The sequence below is a fragment of the Trematomus bernacchii genome, unplaced genomic scaffold, assembly GCF_902827165.1.
Source record: "Trematomus bernacchii unplaced genomic scaffold, fTreBer1.1, whole genome shotgun sequence".
NCBI classification, from domain to species: Eukaryota; Metazoa; Chordata; class Actinopteri; order Perciformes; family Nototheniidae; genus Trematomus; species Trematomus bernacchii.
The window spans coordinates 5,477,280-5,495,192 of record NW_022987708.1 but is presented as its reverse complement, the minus strand read 5'-3'; the positions used below and the strand labels follow the sequence as shown (position 1 = coordinate 5,495,192).

The 17,913-nt window shown below is 42.8% G+C and overlaps 1 protein-coding gene across 1 annotated transcript in view; it reads left to right on the top strand.

Moving 5' to 3' along the window:
• The window catches only part of LOC117491031 (heparan sulfate 2-O-sulfotransferase 1-like), a 34,475-nt gene extending 17,535 nt beyond the window's left edge, over nucleotides 1-16,940 (top strand). The window contains exons 3-7 of the mRNA XM_034140851.1: nucleotides 7,166-7,251; nucleotides 7,598-7,736; nucleotides 8,587-8,684; nucleotides 9,307-9,464; nucleotides 16,071-16,940. Coding sequence (XP_033996742.1) covers nucleotides 7,166-7,251; nucleotides 7,598-7,736; nucleotides 8,587-8,684; nucleotides 9,307-9,464; nucleotides 16,071-16,297 — 708 coding nt within the window. The 3' untranslated portion in view covers nucleotides 16,298-16,940. The remainder of the gene's footprint in view (nucleotides 1-7,165; nucleotides 7,252-7,597; nucleotides 7,737-8,586; nucleotides 8,685-9,306; nucleotides 9,465-16,070) is intronic.
• Nucleotides 16,941-17,913: the final 973 nt, after the last annotated feature.

Sequence of the window (17,913 nt, the reverse complement as noted above, 5' to 3'; positions counted from 1 at the left end):
TGGCTGGACGAAATCAAATGCAAATCACAAAATATTAGAGAAACTTAGTTGTTTTAGATTCGTTAGTAGTAGTTGTGTAATAAACAGCTTGCCTGCTAATATGCTAACCTAGCTTTGTTTACCTTGGTAGCTAACACGATATGAACGTTAGCTTGGAGGAAAGGCAACTATAATGCAGTGTAATAAAACTACTATGAACAAAAGCTAGTGGTTCATATTAGGCTAGCAATAACGTGTTTATAATTGCAATCGTATACGGGTATTCTGCTACCATACAATGTAACTTGCATGAATACATTGTTTTGCGCTAGCATACAGCTAGCCTCGTTAGCTACATGCAGTATATGTACGGTCACAATGTACGGTAAACCGGAGTATACTGTATGAGTATTCCGTGTGTGTGACTGCAGACATTCTCCTGCCATGACAAACATGTAAAACCATCTGCTGACATTGTAGTTGATATATTTAAACGCTAGCAACGTAGCATCACAAAAATGTTTTTCTGACCAAAACTAGCTCAAGCTCCGTGTGTTAGATCGCTACGCCAGCTATAATGTAATTACGTTTCGCGACTGACCGGCAAATCACCCGCAGTATACTGTCAATAGGTATTTTGTGTGTGAATGCAGACATTCTCCTGCTATGAGATACATGTATGCAAGGCCATCTGCTGATATTAGAGTTGATATATGGAAACTCTAGCAACTTAGTTAGCACAGTTAGCACTGTGTCAATGGCTTAGCAGTCCAACACAGTTTACACATTTAAACAGTCTTGTTTGATAAATACACAAATAACAATGCAAACTTACAGGTTGTATACCCAGATCTTCCCCTGCTCCAAACGGTCCAAACAAGCTGTGCATATCCGGCCTCAAACTGGGCAATGTTTTTGGAAGCTTTCGTCTGTGAAATGCCGGTTCTTCGAACCTCTGGAGGAGGAACACGCCGCTGCTGGTGTGGCCATAGCTCTTCGGGATTGGTCCATTTCGTTCCGGGTACCGCATGACATCAGGCGGTACCCGGAACTAAATGGAAGACTCAAATGGGCAGTGACGTATCTCCAACGAGGCGTTTTGGGGAGGTATTTTCTGTGTTAGAGTTTTACTCGCTACAGGGTGTACTTTGAGGGTTTTGACTCTGCACACCGTTTACATGCATAAAAACCTTCATAACACACAAGGGGACGGGTAATAACCGGAAAAGCATGACATGGGAGCTTTAAGATCCATATGTCACGGATAGGATCATAGTCTGTGCTAAATAAGACATGTAATCATTTAAATAATGTTGTTTAGTCGGAAAAAACGAACGAGCCGGCTCTCCCGATTTTTAATCCTAATTTAATCATCATCATTGATGTTTATGTTCGCCAAATTGACATGAAATCACTGACAAATATGAATATTCTGTATTCAACTTCATTGAAACGATCAGGATGGGTGTTATTTTTCCCCACAATGACCAAGTCGCTGCAAATGATCCCATGTATTACATGTACATGGCCACATTCTCAACAAAGTTACGTAACGAAACATTCTGTATTTCTTGCTTACTTTTTATTTAATGCTTTATAACAGCTGGAATAGTTCGTTTAGAACAGGCACCTCACTCGCAATCTGCTCCTCCGCAACGCCTACCACCTACCTCCGGCTGAAATTATGAATGTACAGTAAGGCATAGTAATCATAGATAACACGGCAGGGTCCGTTACAGTTTGTTTTCATCTGATTTCAAATATTTCAAATGTCTGAAGTTAATAAATACATTCTCAGTGTTCAAGTCAATAATAGTCATATAAGAAAAGTACTGATCTAATAACAGAGATTTTATAAGGACTTTTCAATGTTCGACATCGCTCATGTGAAATACAGTAAACTGGATGTTGTGGTGCCGAGAGGCGGGGTATCAAAAGTACAAGCTAAACTTTTATTTAGCATCTGAACACACTTGTAAACAACGTGATGCCCGGGAAGCGAAGACCCGGCGGAAACAGCTGGTCTGGTTCACTAAAATGTCCGTGTACAGTATATCTGGTACTAATGTATAGCGGATCTTTGTTAAGATCCATATGTCACGGATAGGATCATAGTCTGTGCTAAATAAGACATGTAATCATTTACAAAACATCACCATGTTGTTATGCGCATGTGCGAGATGTTATGCATGTGCGCATGTGCGAGATGGTCCGCCATGTTGCACAACTCAATTAAAAAAAGTGTGTTGGTGTATGATCACATTTGTATATGAAAATGTCAGAAGTTAATAAATACATTCTCAATGTTTAAGTCAATCACTGAAGATGCTTACGATATCATAAAATCTAAGTGTTAATGATTGTCAGTAGAGATGGGATGGCAGAAGGTGCTATATATATATATATATATATATATAATTCCAAAGCTGGTAAAGACCTTTCAAATTTAGCAATAATAGTCATATAAGAAAAGTACTGATTTGTTCTTGAATCAACTTTTTTATGGAAAATGTTTTATGTAATTTGATTTCATTTTAAATAAAATGAAAGACATTCACAGTTAATGTAATTAGATATACATTATTAATGCCATACATTTTTAAATGTAATTAGATATACATTATTAATGCCATACATTTTTGCATAAATATTTATTCAGTATGATAGCTGTCTAACAGAAGTTAAATCCATTTCTCACTTATTCTGACAATGTACTTAACCCCAAATAAAAGAACCCAATAAAAATAGTTGTTAAATAATAGTGAAGTCACGTTGTAATAACAATAACTCATCTCTCTCGGTTTTTTTTGTTTTCTTTGTGTGCTTTGCCAAAAGCCACTGTGTCAAGTAGATTCCCAACATCTCAGTTGTATTAAAAATGAATAAGGCCATCTTCACGAAAAGTTCAAAAGCAGCCCCTTGCCATTCTGTCTAATGTGGTGCGACGGGGGAGGGGGGAGAGAGTTAGACGCTCGTGAATCTTACTGAGAACGTTATGTTTCCTCTGACTGCTTATGCCAAAAGCAACGACAAATTATCTGTTTTAAATACCTTTTAGACCGTAAACTTTAGAATGAAATGTAATACCGGTTAGTTTTTTGTGTTCATACTGACAGAAGAAGAAATAAATTAAGTATGAATGAGAATAAGACTTATGTAATGTATTGACATTTGATCAGTAGCCTATAAATGTATTACTAACTTTATCCACTGTGGTACCGAAGCTTGGATCACCGCCAAAGACATGGCCGAGGGCAGCTGGCAGCTTTCAATATTTTTCATGTGCGATTCTAACGCTTTCAGAAAGTGAAACATACAGCATCATTTGAGAAAAATAAATCAAAATAAGCGTTATAAATGAACCCTGACTACTTGTGTTTAGGACTCACTGTATTTTGCTACTCTCTAGGTCTGTGGGCCAAATCCAGATATGGGGGGGGGGTTATGTTAGAAGGTGGGAGGGGGGAGAGAGTTAGACGCTCGTGAATTGTCAACGGGGGGGGGCCTCTCTGCACGGAGGAGCCGCGGAGAAGTGAATCACAGTGATCTCATAAACATATGACCAATGTGCGAGGGTGATTACATCAGAGCATCGTCCTATGGGCTTAGCCCCGGACAGGTACAACAGGTATTCACTCAGAGGGGGGTAGTTACCCATTTACATGTCAAAAAGCAACAAACAGTGGGCGGGTGGGGGATGGTGAACGTTTACATTTATCTACAGAACACATTTAATTTAAGGGGAGCAGTTACTGAGAAGTATATAATGAGAACTGCTACCAATGGTGGCCTATTTAGTTTATTAAGAAATACATATTTGTAGCTTTTTTTTTATCTGCAGTAGGAAATGCAGAGAGTAGCGACAGGGCTGGTCCAACCTGATCTGTAATCTAACTAAGTGCTATTCATTTTCTTGACGGGGAAGTGCAGTGTAAATGGGGGGCTTGTATGCATTTGAAAAGCAATATAAATCACACAGTTCGTATACAATAGGCATTAAAAGCACCATCGATAACCATTGTCCTTCTCCTATTCAAACCAAAAGAGAAAATGCAGATATTACACTCTGAAAAGAAAGGGTAGACATATCTGTACTCTTATGCGGCTTTCACACCGGCGCTTTTCACTTTCTAGCTCCTCGCGAGAGCTTTTCTGGTTCAGCTCCCGTTTCCCTTTTCAGCTCCCGCTCTGTTCACACTGCCCAGAGCTGCCGCTGCTGCGTCATGACGTCACAGTTTACGTCGCTGATTTTCTCCCACAACAACAACGGGCCGGGGACTGCATCGGGTCGTGTTGCTTTTAATCATACGAAGCCAGATTAAATTAAATAACGACTTCTCCAACCTTATACTTTTCTCCAGAGTGCCGTGGTTCATTGTTTATTAATGTGTTTCAGCGGCATTTACCGACCGCTGCAGTGGCTGCACTTCCACGGGAGTTTATTGTCCTGTTAGCTCCGGGTTAGCTCACACGGCTCTAAAGTATTCACTGTCTGACTGTCACACAAGCAGCTGATACATATCCCCAGTTCCCCTTAAGTGCATGTGTGTCAGTCTGAATTGACGCTGTTTGGCATCACAACGCTGTTATGAAAGTTTCTCTGGTATAACATGGGTGATGTTAGCATAGCAACCGAAGCTAAACTGACTACTTGCTAAGCCGTTTTCTATAGGCACATTTTACCGGCGTATTTTTCATTATGATTCTACTTCTGATAGTCGGACATGACAACCTGTATAGCCCATGTATCTCCACAATGATCAATAACAGCGAACGGATGGTCAAAGTAAGGTTTCCTGCACGCCTCGACGTAAGAGACGTAAGCGACGCCGCGTCATAGCTCCGAAGCTCTTGCCTCTGGACCGACAATTTTTTGGAGCTGGAAGTGAACCGCATTCCGGAGCTATGACGCGCCGCAGCTGCGGTGTGAACAGGAAAAACCGGCGCTTTTCAGGCTCTAGCTCCCAGCAGGAGCTGGAAAAGCGCCGGTGTGAAAGGGGCATTAGTGCCAAGTAGCTAAGCTATTCATTCGCAGAAATGTAAAGTGATCTATCTAAGTTCTATTCATATTCTTGACGGGAAGAGTTAGTATACAATAGAGTTAGAGTTAGTATACTTTAAAAGCCTTCTCCAAATCAAACCAAGATATCTTGGGTATTCACTCAGAGGGGGGTCGGTGAACCGGGCAGAGTTTTTCGCCGGTCAACGTGTGTGAAAGTTTAAAGTTTATCATCTAAATTTGCCGAAACAAGTTTAATATTCTGAAAGCCAAGACTTTGTTTATTTGAAATCAGATGAAAACAAACTGTAACGGACCCATTTTATTCATATTCCGAGTCATAAAGACTTTATTTAAAATAAACATTTATAACTAGTTTAGGTTGTTTGAGAGGTACAGCTACCATTCTTTAATTAGATGTTTGATAAGTGCATGCAGATCACATAAAACACGTGCACAGATACATTATTTTGTATTTTTATTAAATTCGACAATGTCAATTTCACTTTCCACTATGTCCACCGTTGTTTTTCACAACCAATGGCAGAACTTTATTGAGGCCTGTAATTAGTCGTTGCGACTCTGAGCGTTAGGGAAACCCATCATCTTGATAAAACATGAACTTTTCTTGTTATCATTTTTATTGTGTTAACAATTAAGTTAACAGGTATTCACTCAGAGGGGGGTCGGCTTCATAGTTGTATTTATCATCTAAATTTGCCAAAACAAGTTTAATATTCTGAAAGCCAAGACTTTGTTTATTTGAAATCAGATGAAAACAAACTGTAACGGACCCATGTTATTCATATTCCGAGTCATAAAGACTTTATTTAAAATAAACATTTATAACTAGTTTAGGTTGTTTGAGAGGTAATTGAAATAGCTAAGGGTGATGATCTGACTTGAAGTGTGTGTTTTTTGCTCCTCCCCATTCTTTAATTAGATGTTTGATAAGTGCATGCAGATCACATAGTAAAACACGTACACAGATACATTATTTTGTATTTTTATTAAATTTGACAATCTCAATTTCACTTTCCACTATGTCCACCGTTGTTTTTCACAACCAATGGCAGAACTTTATTGAGGCCTGTAATTAGTCAACTACAGGTCTCTTGAAGTCTTTTTCTTCCAAAAAGCTTGTGACAAGATGTTATTGCTCTTGGGGCATTAAAAACAAGATTTTAACTTTAGTTTTTTATATAATATCTGCATTGTCTCTTGTGAAAAACTAAGTCTTAGTTTGGCCATAGTTATTTAATATATAGCGCCATCTCCTGGTTAAACCCTGAAATTGGAGAATAGTGGGAGGGCCTAACATTCCTGAATACTGGTCTTTGGCAGGTCTTAGGCAGGCAACTGGCTGGCAGTAGGCAGGAAGCTGTATGCTGGGGTCCAAAATAAGAGGCTCCATCTGTATATGATATGTTTTATAATGATTGATCATGAAAGTGTTCTCAAAGCTGGTAAAGGTGCAGCTAGTTTGAATGACTTTGTATACTGCAGGGTAGCTTGTGAATTTACTCCAGGTGGAACTAAAGTCTGATTTAACACTTGATTATATTTCACATCATTCATCCAGATCAGTAAAGTAACTAAAGGTATTAAATACATGTAGTGGAGTAAAAGTACACCTTTTACCTCTGAATTGTAGAGGAGTAGAAGAACAAAGTAGCAACACATTGAAATACTTAAGTAAAGTACAAGTATCTCCAAATTACCCAATTATACTACCCAAGTATAGTACTTGTTGAGTTTATGAACTTAGTTACTTTACACCACTGGCAGAATAAAGACAGAAAGACTAAGCCTTGCACAGAGGCATGAAAATACATTTTCAAAATGCTCAACAGTGCTGCCAAAATTATAAACTGACTGCTACACAATTAAAATAAATGCTTTTATACATTTCTATTAGATGTGACTCTTTGGCGTTTCTGTTATTATTAACTGCTTTACTTGTTCTGACTGCTAAAATCATCTGTTATTCCTCATTTTAAAGCCGATATTCCGTGGGGTCGGGGGGCTCGGATCCTTGTCACCTTTTTCATACCTGATGAGTTTGCATCCCTGGTTCAGAACAGTCAGCCTTTTTTCCCGTCCCTGTGTTTGTGCTCTGTTCTTGCTGTTTTTATTAGCTTTTCTCCCTGCTGCTCTGTAATTATTTCCCATTATCTTTGTGAACAGGTGCGCTTTGTCAGGAACGTCACCTCCTGGAGAGAGATGAAGCCAGGCTTCTACCACGGCCATGTAGCTTATCTGGACTTCTCCAAGTAAAGCCCTTCATTTCCTGTAATAGCATTAATATCCAGATTAGTTACAACAGTTAGCAGAGCAGATAAAAGGGAGGTCATGTATTGATTGCTAACGTGTGCTTTAGTGTTGATTAATAGCATTGTTGTCCTTATCTCCCTGACACTATCATTGCAGTGATCACAGGTAATTATCCTAATGGTGCAGGAGAGAGTCTGGTAGCTCCACTGATGGAAAAGCCTTTCTTCAGTGCAATAAGCAGAATAAATTAGGCGGCAGTTTCATGATGTGATGTCTTTTAGGCTTGAAATCCTGAAGTGTCTGTTCAATACAAATAAAGTGTTAACCCCTTTTATTTTTCTTTAGATATGGAGTGCAGGGTAAGCCAATGTATATTAACGTGGTGCGGGATCCCATCGAGCGCCTGGTGTCATATTACTACTTCCTGCGCTTTGGAGACAACTACAGACCCGGGCTGCGACGAAGGAAACAAGGAGACAAAAAGGTGTTTATTTAGAGCTCTTCAGAGTTTGGCATGGGATTATTTCTGATTATTTGCGTATGGATGTATATATGGATGAATATATTTCAATACAGTACTTTGGATCCAAGATAAATATATTTTGTGCGATGGAATTTGCAATAAATTGATGAAAAAGATGCCGAAATAACTACTATTATGATGCATGTTTGTAAAAACTCCTGAATCATGCTTCATAAGGTCTGTCCGCAAGACGACAACATTTTAAAATGCTCGTATTCTGAATTCAGTTAGGGCTATGCTTAAATTGTAGCTGTGCAATCAACACCCAAACTGACTCATCTTAAATTAGGCATAAATACCGGAATTATTGTTTATGCCCTGTGAATTTTAGCGGTTTGACCCACGGGTCAGCAGTTTACAAAAAGTGACAAAGCAGCAACCTAAGTAAGTTATTAATAATTTACATAAACATTGAATGCAATAGTCCACCTTCTCTTTCAGTCTCTCTCACACAACACGAGCCACGATACATTCCACTTGTTTTGTCTCAGTCATGTCTCAGTAATTTACACATACTGTGTGTCTTTAAAATAATGTAAACTACATGTAGGATGTTTATTATTGATGACAGGTGTCCACAGACTGCTAAAATCAAATGTTCTTCCGTTTCGGATTCATTGACATTAGGCTGTCAAAGGCTTTCACGATGCAGCATCAGAAGAATGTTTTTCACAAGGTTTTACATTTTTACCCTCACAAAAACTGCTTGTTGGGTGTGCACACTCCATAACTTAAATAAGCTTGTTTTTCCCATGACCCTTTGCTAGACTGCACAGAATCATTGATAGAATGTGTTTGTGTTGTTTCTCAGACCTTTGATGAGTGTGTGTCATCGGGGGGGTCGGACTGTGCTCCTGAGAAGCTGTGGCTGCAGATCCCCTTCTTCTGCGGACACCATTCAGAGTGCTGGTGAGTGACAGAATGTTAGTTTGATGCTGTGCATTACAGCGGAAAAAATAATTGTCAACTTTATTGTTTGCTATTTTCCAAATGCAAGCCTGAGATTTAAAAATAAAACAATCAAGGTGTTTTTAACAACCTGCAAGTAAGTGTTTAGGTAAGAGGCTGTTAATTACCACTGCTATCTCTGTACATTCACAGTTGATGCAGGTACAGCATTATCATTAATTTAGAACTGTCAACAGCTGTTGGCCAAACTTATTATAAAGCTCTGTTAAGCTGCAGATCCAAGTTAGAGATCCCTCTAGCATTACGATAGTGGATGGTCTTTACACAAGTCTGCGCTCCCTTATAGTTCTCTTTAAAGTTCTTAAAATGAGCAACACCCATCACATTGTTTCCATAGTGATTTAAAACACCATTATGAAATGAAGGTACAGCTGCTTTACTGAATGTAAATAAAGAGATGCTGAGCATCTGCATTACACTATATTTGATTCAGTGAATGCATAATCAACGTAAGATCGTGATTTCTCTTACCACAAATATAGAAACAGAAATTGCAGTATTTCTCAGCAGCGAATCATTGACTTCTCCCTGCAGAGTTAGAGATGTTATGCTGTTGTTGCAGGGATGCCGGCAGTAGATGGGCCCTGGAGCAGGCCAAGTACAACCTGGTGAACGAGTACCTGCTGGTGGGGGTCACTGAGGAGCTGGAGGACTTCATCATGATCCTGGAGGCCGCGCTGCCTCGCTTCTTCAAGGGAGCCACGGAGCTCTACAGAACAGGTAGCAGCTCACATACTTCACACACACCTCACACACACCCCACACACACACCCCACACACACCTCACACACACCCCACACACACCCCACACACACCTCACACACACCCCACACACACCTCACACACACCCCACACACACCTCACACACACCCCCCCACACCCCACACACACCTCACATGCCCCTTTCACACCAACGCGGTTCCAGGGCCGGTTCGGAGCTTGAGCCTGATAAGCACCGGTTTTTCCTGTTCACACCGCAGCGGAGCCGGCTCTTTTCCCCGAAAACCGGTTCTTACCAAGTTCCAAAAAATTGTCGGTCTAGAAGCAAAAACCGCATACGTTGGAGGCGGGGGCAGGGGCGGGATCAACCTGAGCAATAACAGTTTAGGCGAGTACGGCAAATAAAAGTTGTAACAAGCAGTAGCGCTGAGCAAAGTGTCTAGAACGCAAAAACACACTTTATAAAGTCAGGCAACACTAACCAGGCTTAGTGTGATTCTGTTTATTTGTACCTTACTTTGACCATCTGTTCGCTATCATTAGGCGCTTTCACACCGGAGTACTTCTCCCAGTATAGTTCCGAAAATGTGCGTTCACACAAAAAAAAAATTGAACTAGAACTTAGTTCATGAGAACCTTTTCAGTCCCTGCTAGAGAGCAGGTACTTTCATAAGAGAAAAAGGTTCCCATTTCTGATTGGCTGGGCGGATTGCAATCCAAGCCCCGTAAAACTCCCAAAAAGTTTTGTGAAGCCACCATTTCATTTTCCTCGCATTAGCATTATTAGCATTAGCATTAGCCCAGCGCACAAACGGAGAGAGACTAACTTATGGCAACACAAAAGAAAACATGGGAGCGGTGGAGATGAGGAGGTGTCGGCGTTAGTGTTCATTTCGTTGACTAAAACTATGATGAAATATGTTCGTCAACAACCTTTTTTTCCATGACTAAAACGAGACGATGACGAGACGGCACCGACGGCAGTAAACAATAACTGTAACGAAATCAACATGCAATATATCATTGACGAAAAGTGACGAGACGAAAATGTAGTTTACTAAATAAAAACTATGCCAAAATCTCTCTTTACTTTCGTTGATGAAAAATGAGGAGACAAAATATTATCAAAGATAACGTTACATCTGATAGTCAGTTTTTCTCCCATCAGTTCCATTTCCGGTGCTGCGGCTGGGCAGCAGCTGTGTGTCTGTGCTGCGCGCGGCGGTACATTTGAATTACACCGGGCCAGCGGCACACTGTGAACTGTCAGGAAGACTCTAACTCATGGTCTAACTAACCTTATTTAAAATAAAAATAAAATGGCAACAACAGGGCTTGGGAGCAGTGGTCGCGTTAACCGAGTACCCCCCCCCCCCCCCCCCCCCCCCCGTCAGCGCGAGTGAGTGACGAGTTGAGTACAGACTGACAAAAAGTAGACTAAAATAATTAGTTTTCTTTGACTAAAATAAGACTAAAATGCCCAGACTTTTAGTCGACTAAAACTTGACTAAATAAAAACAGGATGAAGGTGACTAAATATGACTAAAACTAAAAAGGAAATTTAACACAGGACTAAGACTAAAACTAAATTTAAAAAATAGCTGACGAAATTAACACTAGTCGGCGTTTCTGGCGATTTACTCGGAAGGCTTCAGAAGCTGCTGGGAAGACTCCTAGCAGCTTCTACTGAAGCCAGTCCCCAACTCCGGGGACTTCCGGCCGGGGACTTCGGGTGGCAGTATACGCCATGAAGTTGTTTGCGGCCTGCCAGTAAACCCGAAGCAGAAGAAGAAGAAGAAGTGACGTCAGCGGCTTCATTTGCCTAATCCTCCCTCAGGGACTTATTCCGGTGTGAACTCGATCTGCTTTTTAGTTAATCAGAACTAAAGAGTTCTGATGAACTAAGTTCTGATGAACTAAGCACGGCAAAGTACTTGGTGTGAAAGCGCCTATTGATCATTGTGGAAAGCAGGCAGACGTTTTGTATTATAGCAGCTATCGGATGGAATCAAGGTTCAAGGTTCAAGGTTCAAGGTTCTTTATTGTCAATCTGACATAGCTACAGAGTAATTATGCAGTTGAAAATCTTATGTCACAGGCTTCTCCAACAATGCAACATAATAACATAACATAATAACAATAAGAGCAAGAGCAATACAAAAATAATAATAGTTATAAAAATGAAATAAAGTTATGATGTGGAATAGTGCAGTATGAGTCTATATACAAGTTATTGGAATGATATATATATATTAGGTATTAGATACATACTACTGAGTAGCAGTTGAATGTTTGATGTTGTTTCAACAGTTCAATTGTTTAACAGTCTCACTGCCCGCGGGAAGAAACTGTCTCCGAATCTTCTTGTCCTTGCCCGGATGCTGCGGTAACGTCTGCCAGACGGCAACAGAAAGAACAGTTTGTGGCTGGGGTGATGGGGGTCTTTGATAATCCGTAGTGATTTCTTCCTGAGCCGCTGGGAGTAAAGGTCCTCCATGGATGGCAGCTCCGTCCTGGTGATGTGCTGTGCAGTTTTCACCACCCTCTGTAAAGCCTTACGATCGAGGTCGGTGCAGCTGCCGTACCAGGCCGTCATGCTGCCAGTGAGGATACTCTCTATCGTGCACCTGTAGAAGTTGCAGAGTATCCTGGAATCCATTTTGAACCTCCTCAGCCTGCGGAGGAAGAAGAGCCGCTGTCGAGCTTTCTTGGTGATGGTGGTGGTGTGAAGAGACCATGTCAGGTCCTCAGTGATGTGGACCCCAAGGAACCTGAAGCTTTTGACTCTCTCCACCGTAGTCCCATTGATGGCGATGGGGGCGTGTCCCTCTCCCTGCTGCTTCCTGTAATCCACAATCAGCTCCTTTGTTTTGCTGATGTTGAGATGGAGGTTGTTCTCCTGGCACCAAGATGTCAGGTTTTCGACCTCCTCTCTGTATGCCGTCTCGTCATCGCCTGTGATCTGGCCGATGACGGTCGTGTCATCAGCAAACTTCACGATGGTGTTGGAGCTGTGTGTGGCCACGCAGTCGTGGGTGAACAGGGAGTAGAGGAGAGGGCTGAGCACGCAGCCTTGAGGGGCACCGGTGTTAAGAATCAGGGTGGAGGATGTGATGTTTCCCACCCGCACTGCCTGGGGTCTGCCCGTCAGGAAGTTCAGGATCCAGTCGCAGAGGGCGCTGTTGAGCCCGAGGTCTCTGAGCTTGATGGCCAGCTTGGAGGGCACAATGGTGTTGAATGCTGAACTGTAGTCAATGAACAGCATTCTCACATATGTGTTCCTGTTCTTCGGGTCCAGGTGTGAGAGGGCAGTGTGGAGGGTGAGGGCTATGGCGTCGTCTGTGGACCTGTTTGCTCTGTAGGCAAACTGCAGGGGGTCCAGAGATTCAGGGAGGGAGGAGGTGATGAATAATTTGACTAACCGCTCAAAGCACTTCATTATGATGGAGGTGAGTGCTACTGGGCGGTAGTCGTTGGGGCAGGTGATGATTGTCTTTTTGGGGACAGGAATGATGGTGGAGTGTTTAAGACATGTGGGGACTACAGACTGCAGCAGGGACCTGTTGAAGATGTCTGTGAACACCTCTGCCAGCTGAACTGCACACACCCTGAGAACACGGCCAGGGATGCCATCAGGTCCAGGAGCCTTGTGTGGGTTAACCCTTTTAAAGGATTTACACACATCTGCCCTATTTAAAACAAAAGGGCAGTGTAGCTCCTGGTCCCTCTGTACCTCCACAGCCTGGCTGCTCTCAAAGCGTGCAAAAAAACTATTTAGCTCATCTGGGAGAGATGCGCACGCAGACACTCCCGCAGCACCCCCCGCTGCTCCTTTGTAGTCAGTCATTGTCCTTAGTCCCGCCCACATATTCCTAGTGTTACAGCCTTTGAAGTCAGATTCCACCTTCTCTTTGTACTGTCTCTTTGCATTTTTTATTGCTCTCCGGAGATCATACCTAGACTTCCTGTACTCCTCCAAATCTCCCGCTGTGTGCGCGAGAGTGCGCGCTTTCAGTTTGCCGCGCACCTCACCGTTTACCCAGGGCTTTTGATTTGGGAATGTCCGTACAGAAACCTTCGGTACCACGTCATCGATGCATTTCCCAATGTAGCAGATGACAGTGTCCGTGTGTGTGTTGATGTTATTGTCCTCAAACACACTCCAATCCGTGGATGCAAAGCAATCCTGCAGTGCTGAATCTGACTCCTCGCTCCATCGTTGTACTGTCCTTGTTATCGGTCTGTCCCTTTTAAGTTTCTGCTTGTAAGCAGGCAACAACAGTAGTGAGATATGGTCTGATTTGCCGAAGGGAGGGCGAGGGAGAGCCTTATATCCATTCCGGAAAGGGGAATAAACATGGTCCAGTATGTTTCCCCCGCGCGTCGGGAAGTTGATGTGTTGGTAATATTTTGGCAAAACCTTCTTCATGTTGGCGGTGTTGAAATCTCCGGCCACAACGAACGCCGCATCTGGCCGTGAAGTCTCGGTTTTATCAATAAACCCAAACAGCTGATCGAGTGCCGTGTTGTTGTCGGCGAGTGGCTGCGGCGGGATATACACTGCTGTTATCACAACAGATGTGAATTCCCTCGGCAGATGGAAGGCCCGACATGAGATCATGAGGTGCTCTAGCTGTGCGGAACAGTCCGATGAAATAATCTTCACATCTGAGCACCAGTTGTTGTTAGTCATTACACACACACCGCCTCCCTTACTTTTCCCCGAGTTTGCAGTCCGGTCCTGACGAAAAATAGAGAATCCGTCAGGGACAATAGCGGAGTCCGGGATAGCGGGGTTGAGCCAAGTCTCAGTGAGAATTAACACGTTACAGTTCTTAATGTCCCGTTGAAAAGCAATCCGGCTTCTGAGTTCATCTAGCTTATTTTCAATGGATTGAACATTAGCCAGAAGAATACTCGGAAGAGGGGGCCGATTCTCACGTTTTCTTAGTCTGACCAGCAACCCGGCCCGGCATCCTCGCTTTGTCTTCTTCTTGCGTCTCTCAGGTAGAACAGCAACAGGTAGCCATGGTGAATCTCCATTGTCTGTCGGAGGGTTAATATTGTCCACGAAGTTTCGCAATTGGAGAAGTTCCTCTCTGCTATATTGTATGGCAGAGTAGGTGCGGTCGGCTAGCATGTTGCGAACCATGTTAAAAGTAAAACGGCAAAAGTAAAAGAAATATGTACAAAATACGAAAATGGGCAAAGTTGGAGAGGAGCACGAAGACGATGCGGCCATCTTCACCGGCGCATCATGAATCAATACATGGGCTGCACAGGTTGTCATGTCCGACTATCACAAGTAGAATCATAATGAAAAATAGAACGGGAACCGCGTTGGTGTGAAAGGGGCAACACACACCCCACACACACACACCCCACACACAGCCTCGCTTATCCAACATTTTGATGCCTCCACGAAGGCCAAAGCCTTGGCTGCAGGCATGTTATCAGATCTGTACGTTCTTCACTACATCCCTTTCTTGTGAACGTGATATTACAGAAACGCCTTGAGGGAATTTTGTCAATTAATTTTGTTGCTCAAAGGTCATAATGACTTTAGGTTTGTAACATTCTCCTGAATGCATTATCTCAGAAACGCCTTGAGGTTCATTTCACTATCTTTGGTACAAAAGTCCACATGGACTCCAGGACGAACTGTTCAGAATTTGGTGAACCCCTTTTCCACCAAAGCGGTACCAGGCCAGTTCGGAGCTGGTGCCGATTGCGAAGCAGTTCTTCTGTTTCCAACGCAGCGGTGCTGGCTCTCGGCCCGGAAAACCTGTTGGTATTTAGAACAACCTGCTGGGGAAGAACCAAGAACCGCATACATAAGAGAGTAATGTCGGAGGCTGGGTCAGATTAACCTGAGCAAAAACAGTTCATGGAGAATACGGCCAAGAGAAGAAAGTTGTAACAAGCAGTCGTGCTCGGCTTGCAAAGTGACAAGAAGGCGACCACACACTTATATAACACGCGCATATAAAGTCACGCAAAATAAACCAGGCATACGTGAGACACTCTTTTTCTTTTAACCATACTTTGAATGACCACGGCTTCGCTTTCATTTCTCATTTTGGAGAGCAGCGCACATTTTTCTGTGTTTGTTTATAACAGCTATCCGGTGTAATCATGTCAGACTATCACAAGTACGATCATAATGAAAAATAAGTCTGCAAAATATGTCTGAAGAAAACCGCTTATGCCAAAAAGTAATAACAAGTAGTCAGATTAGCTTAGGTGGCTATGCTAACATCACCTATTTAATACTATATAAACTTTGATAACAATGCTATGTTGTCAGACATTGTCTTTTAAAGCTGAAACATTTGTACTTATAGGGAAATATGCATCAGGGACGTAGCATTTATTGTGTGACAGTCAGACAGTGAAAGACGGTAGACTAAAGGCCGTAGACGAGCCTCCAGCGGGGGGCACATCTGCTGAACCACAGCAGCAAACACTCAGCCACGCTCTCTGGAGGGGGGGGGTGACGTGAAGCCGTGCTTCAGTTTACTCTGGCTTTGTAAGAATAAAAGCATATATGCTTGGATGTTACTGATCTTTTTTTATCTGACATCAACCCTCCTCCTGTTCCTCCAGGCAAGAAGTCCCATCTGCGAAAGACCACTGAAAAGAAGCCCCCCAGCAAAGAGACGATCGCCAAGCTGCAGCAGTCGGACATCTGGAAAATGGAAAATGAGTTTTACGAGTTTGCACTGGAACAGTTTCAGTTTGTGCGCGCTCACGCCGTCAGGGAGAAAGACGGAGAGCTGTACGTCCTGGCTCAGAGCTTCTTCTACGAGAAGATCTACCCCAAAGTCAGCTAAAAGCCGGAGGAAGAGGGGGGGGGGGGGGCACGCGCACGGGGGCTTTCCACTACCTCAAACAGCATTTCCGCCAGGGGGGCGTCTTGCCGTCATTTGACGCCATTATTCAGGGTGCTAGAAACTGTGGTAACATGAAGAGAGCCGAGTCAAATGGCTCACTAACGTAAAGAGTTAGTATCTATAAGGGACGGCTCAATTCAACCGCCCTCTCAGCCCTGGTCTGGTGGAAACACTGACCCCAAAGTCTTTACACTGGGAGGAGGTCTATCACATGATGCTGGTGGATGTGTCTCATTCAGTGGACTTTGTATGAGGAATCTTATTTTGTATTGCTGCAGTTTGAGAGAACGTAACGTGGATACAAACTGCGTGTGAACGGTGAGAAAGAGTTTAAATCAAGAGCAGGGGAAATAATTACTGGATCTGATCATCTCCAAACCCAAACACTCATCAAGTTCGTTTGGCTTTTTAAAAGTGGAGCGTCAAGATAAAAGCAGCATTCCTCAACTAGTTTAAAACCATTTCTGACTGCTTTGAGAAAGAAACCGATCTGTATTAATTTTTACAAACATTTTCCGTGCACACATTCTTAAAACTGTAAAAAATAATCCAAGCTGCGGTTGTGTGTATATATATATATATATATATATATATATATATATATATATATATATATAGTATTAACATGCAAGAAACATGTTTTTGGACCAAATGGTGACAAATAAGACTGGACCATTGCATCCTTTGGTGCGTGACGAGTATTTCTCTTTATTCCTCAGAGATGTTCTCAATTTGAAGACACGTTTAACACATACCAGTCTTTTATTACACAGATGATGTCATGTCTGATATGGAGCCTGTAAGGAGCAGGAGACGGTAATAATAAGGAGAGGGTCTTCAGAATAATTTGAGTGCAGGGTTTACAGGGGAGGGGCAGAGCTGATAGTGCCTTTATTACAATGTTTTCTTACAATCGTTTTCAATTAAATCCCAAATCATGTTTTCACTTTTTTTGTGTTTTCATATGAACCACAGTTCCTGTTTCTCTTTTGTCACATTCCATTTACAAACTGAACATAAAAAGTGAACAGCACAGTTCTGACTAATTTCCTTGCTGCTGTTTCCTTTAAGGCCACGTTTACACAGAGACGAAACGGGTTGTATCCGCTACAGTTCTCTATCGTATGGACGGTTCGTCTAGGGCAGCGTTTCTCAAAGTGTGGGGCCCGCGGGGCGCAGAGATGTGATAGGTGGGTCGCGAATGCACGTGATGAACGGGAGATTATTTTTTTATACATTTTTTGGACCTCAGGCCGGAATCGAACCTGGGTCCTCGCGGGCGATAGTGGAGTTACAGCCGGAGACTCGCAACGGCGGTGGACTTTCACAGCGCCGTTTGCGGCGGCGGTACCGGCGCACCGGCGCTGTGAAAGTCCACGGCCCACCTATGCCAGAGCCAGCGGCCCACCAAAGGCAGCAACCCACCAACGGCAGCGGCCCACAGGAAAAGTCCCGAATCTCCCGGTGGCCAATCCGAGCCTGCTCACACACACACAACTGAAACCAAATGAACTTGAATTCTGGCTTGGAGTGGAGAGGGAGTATCCAGTAATGGG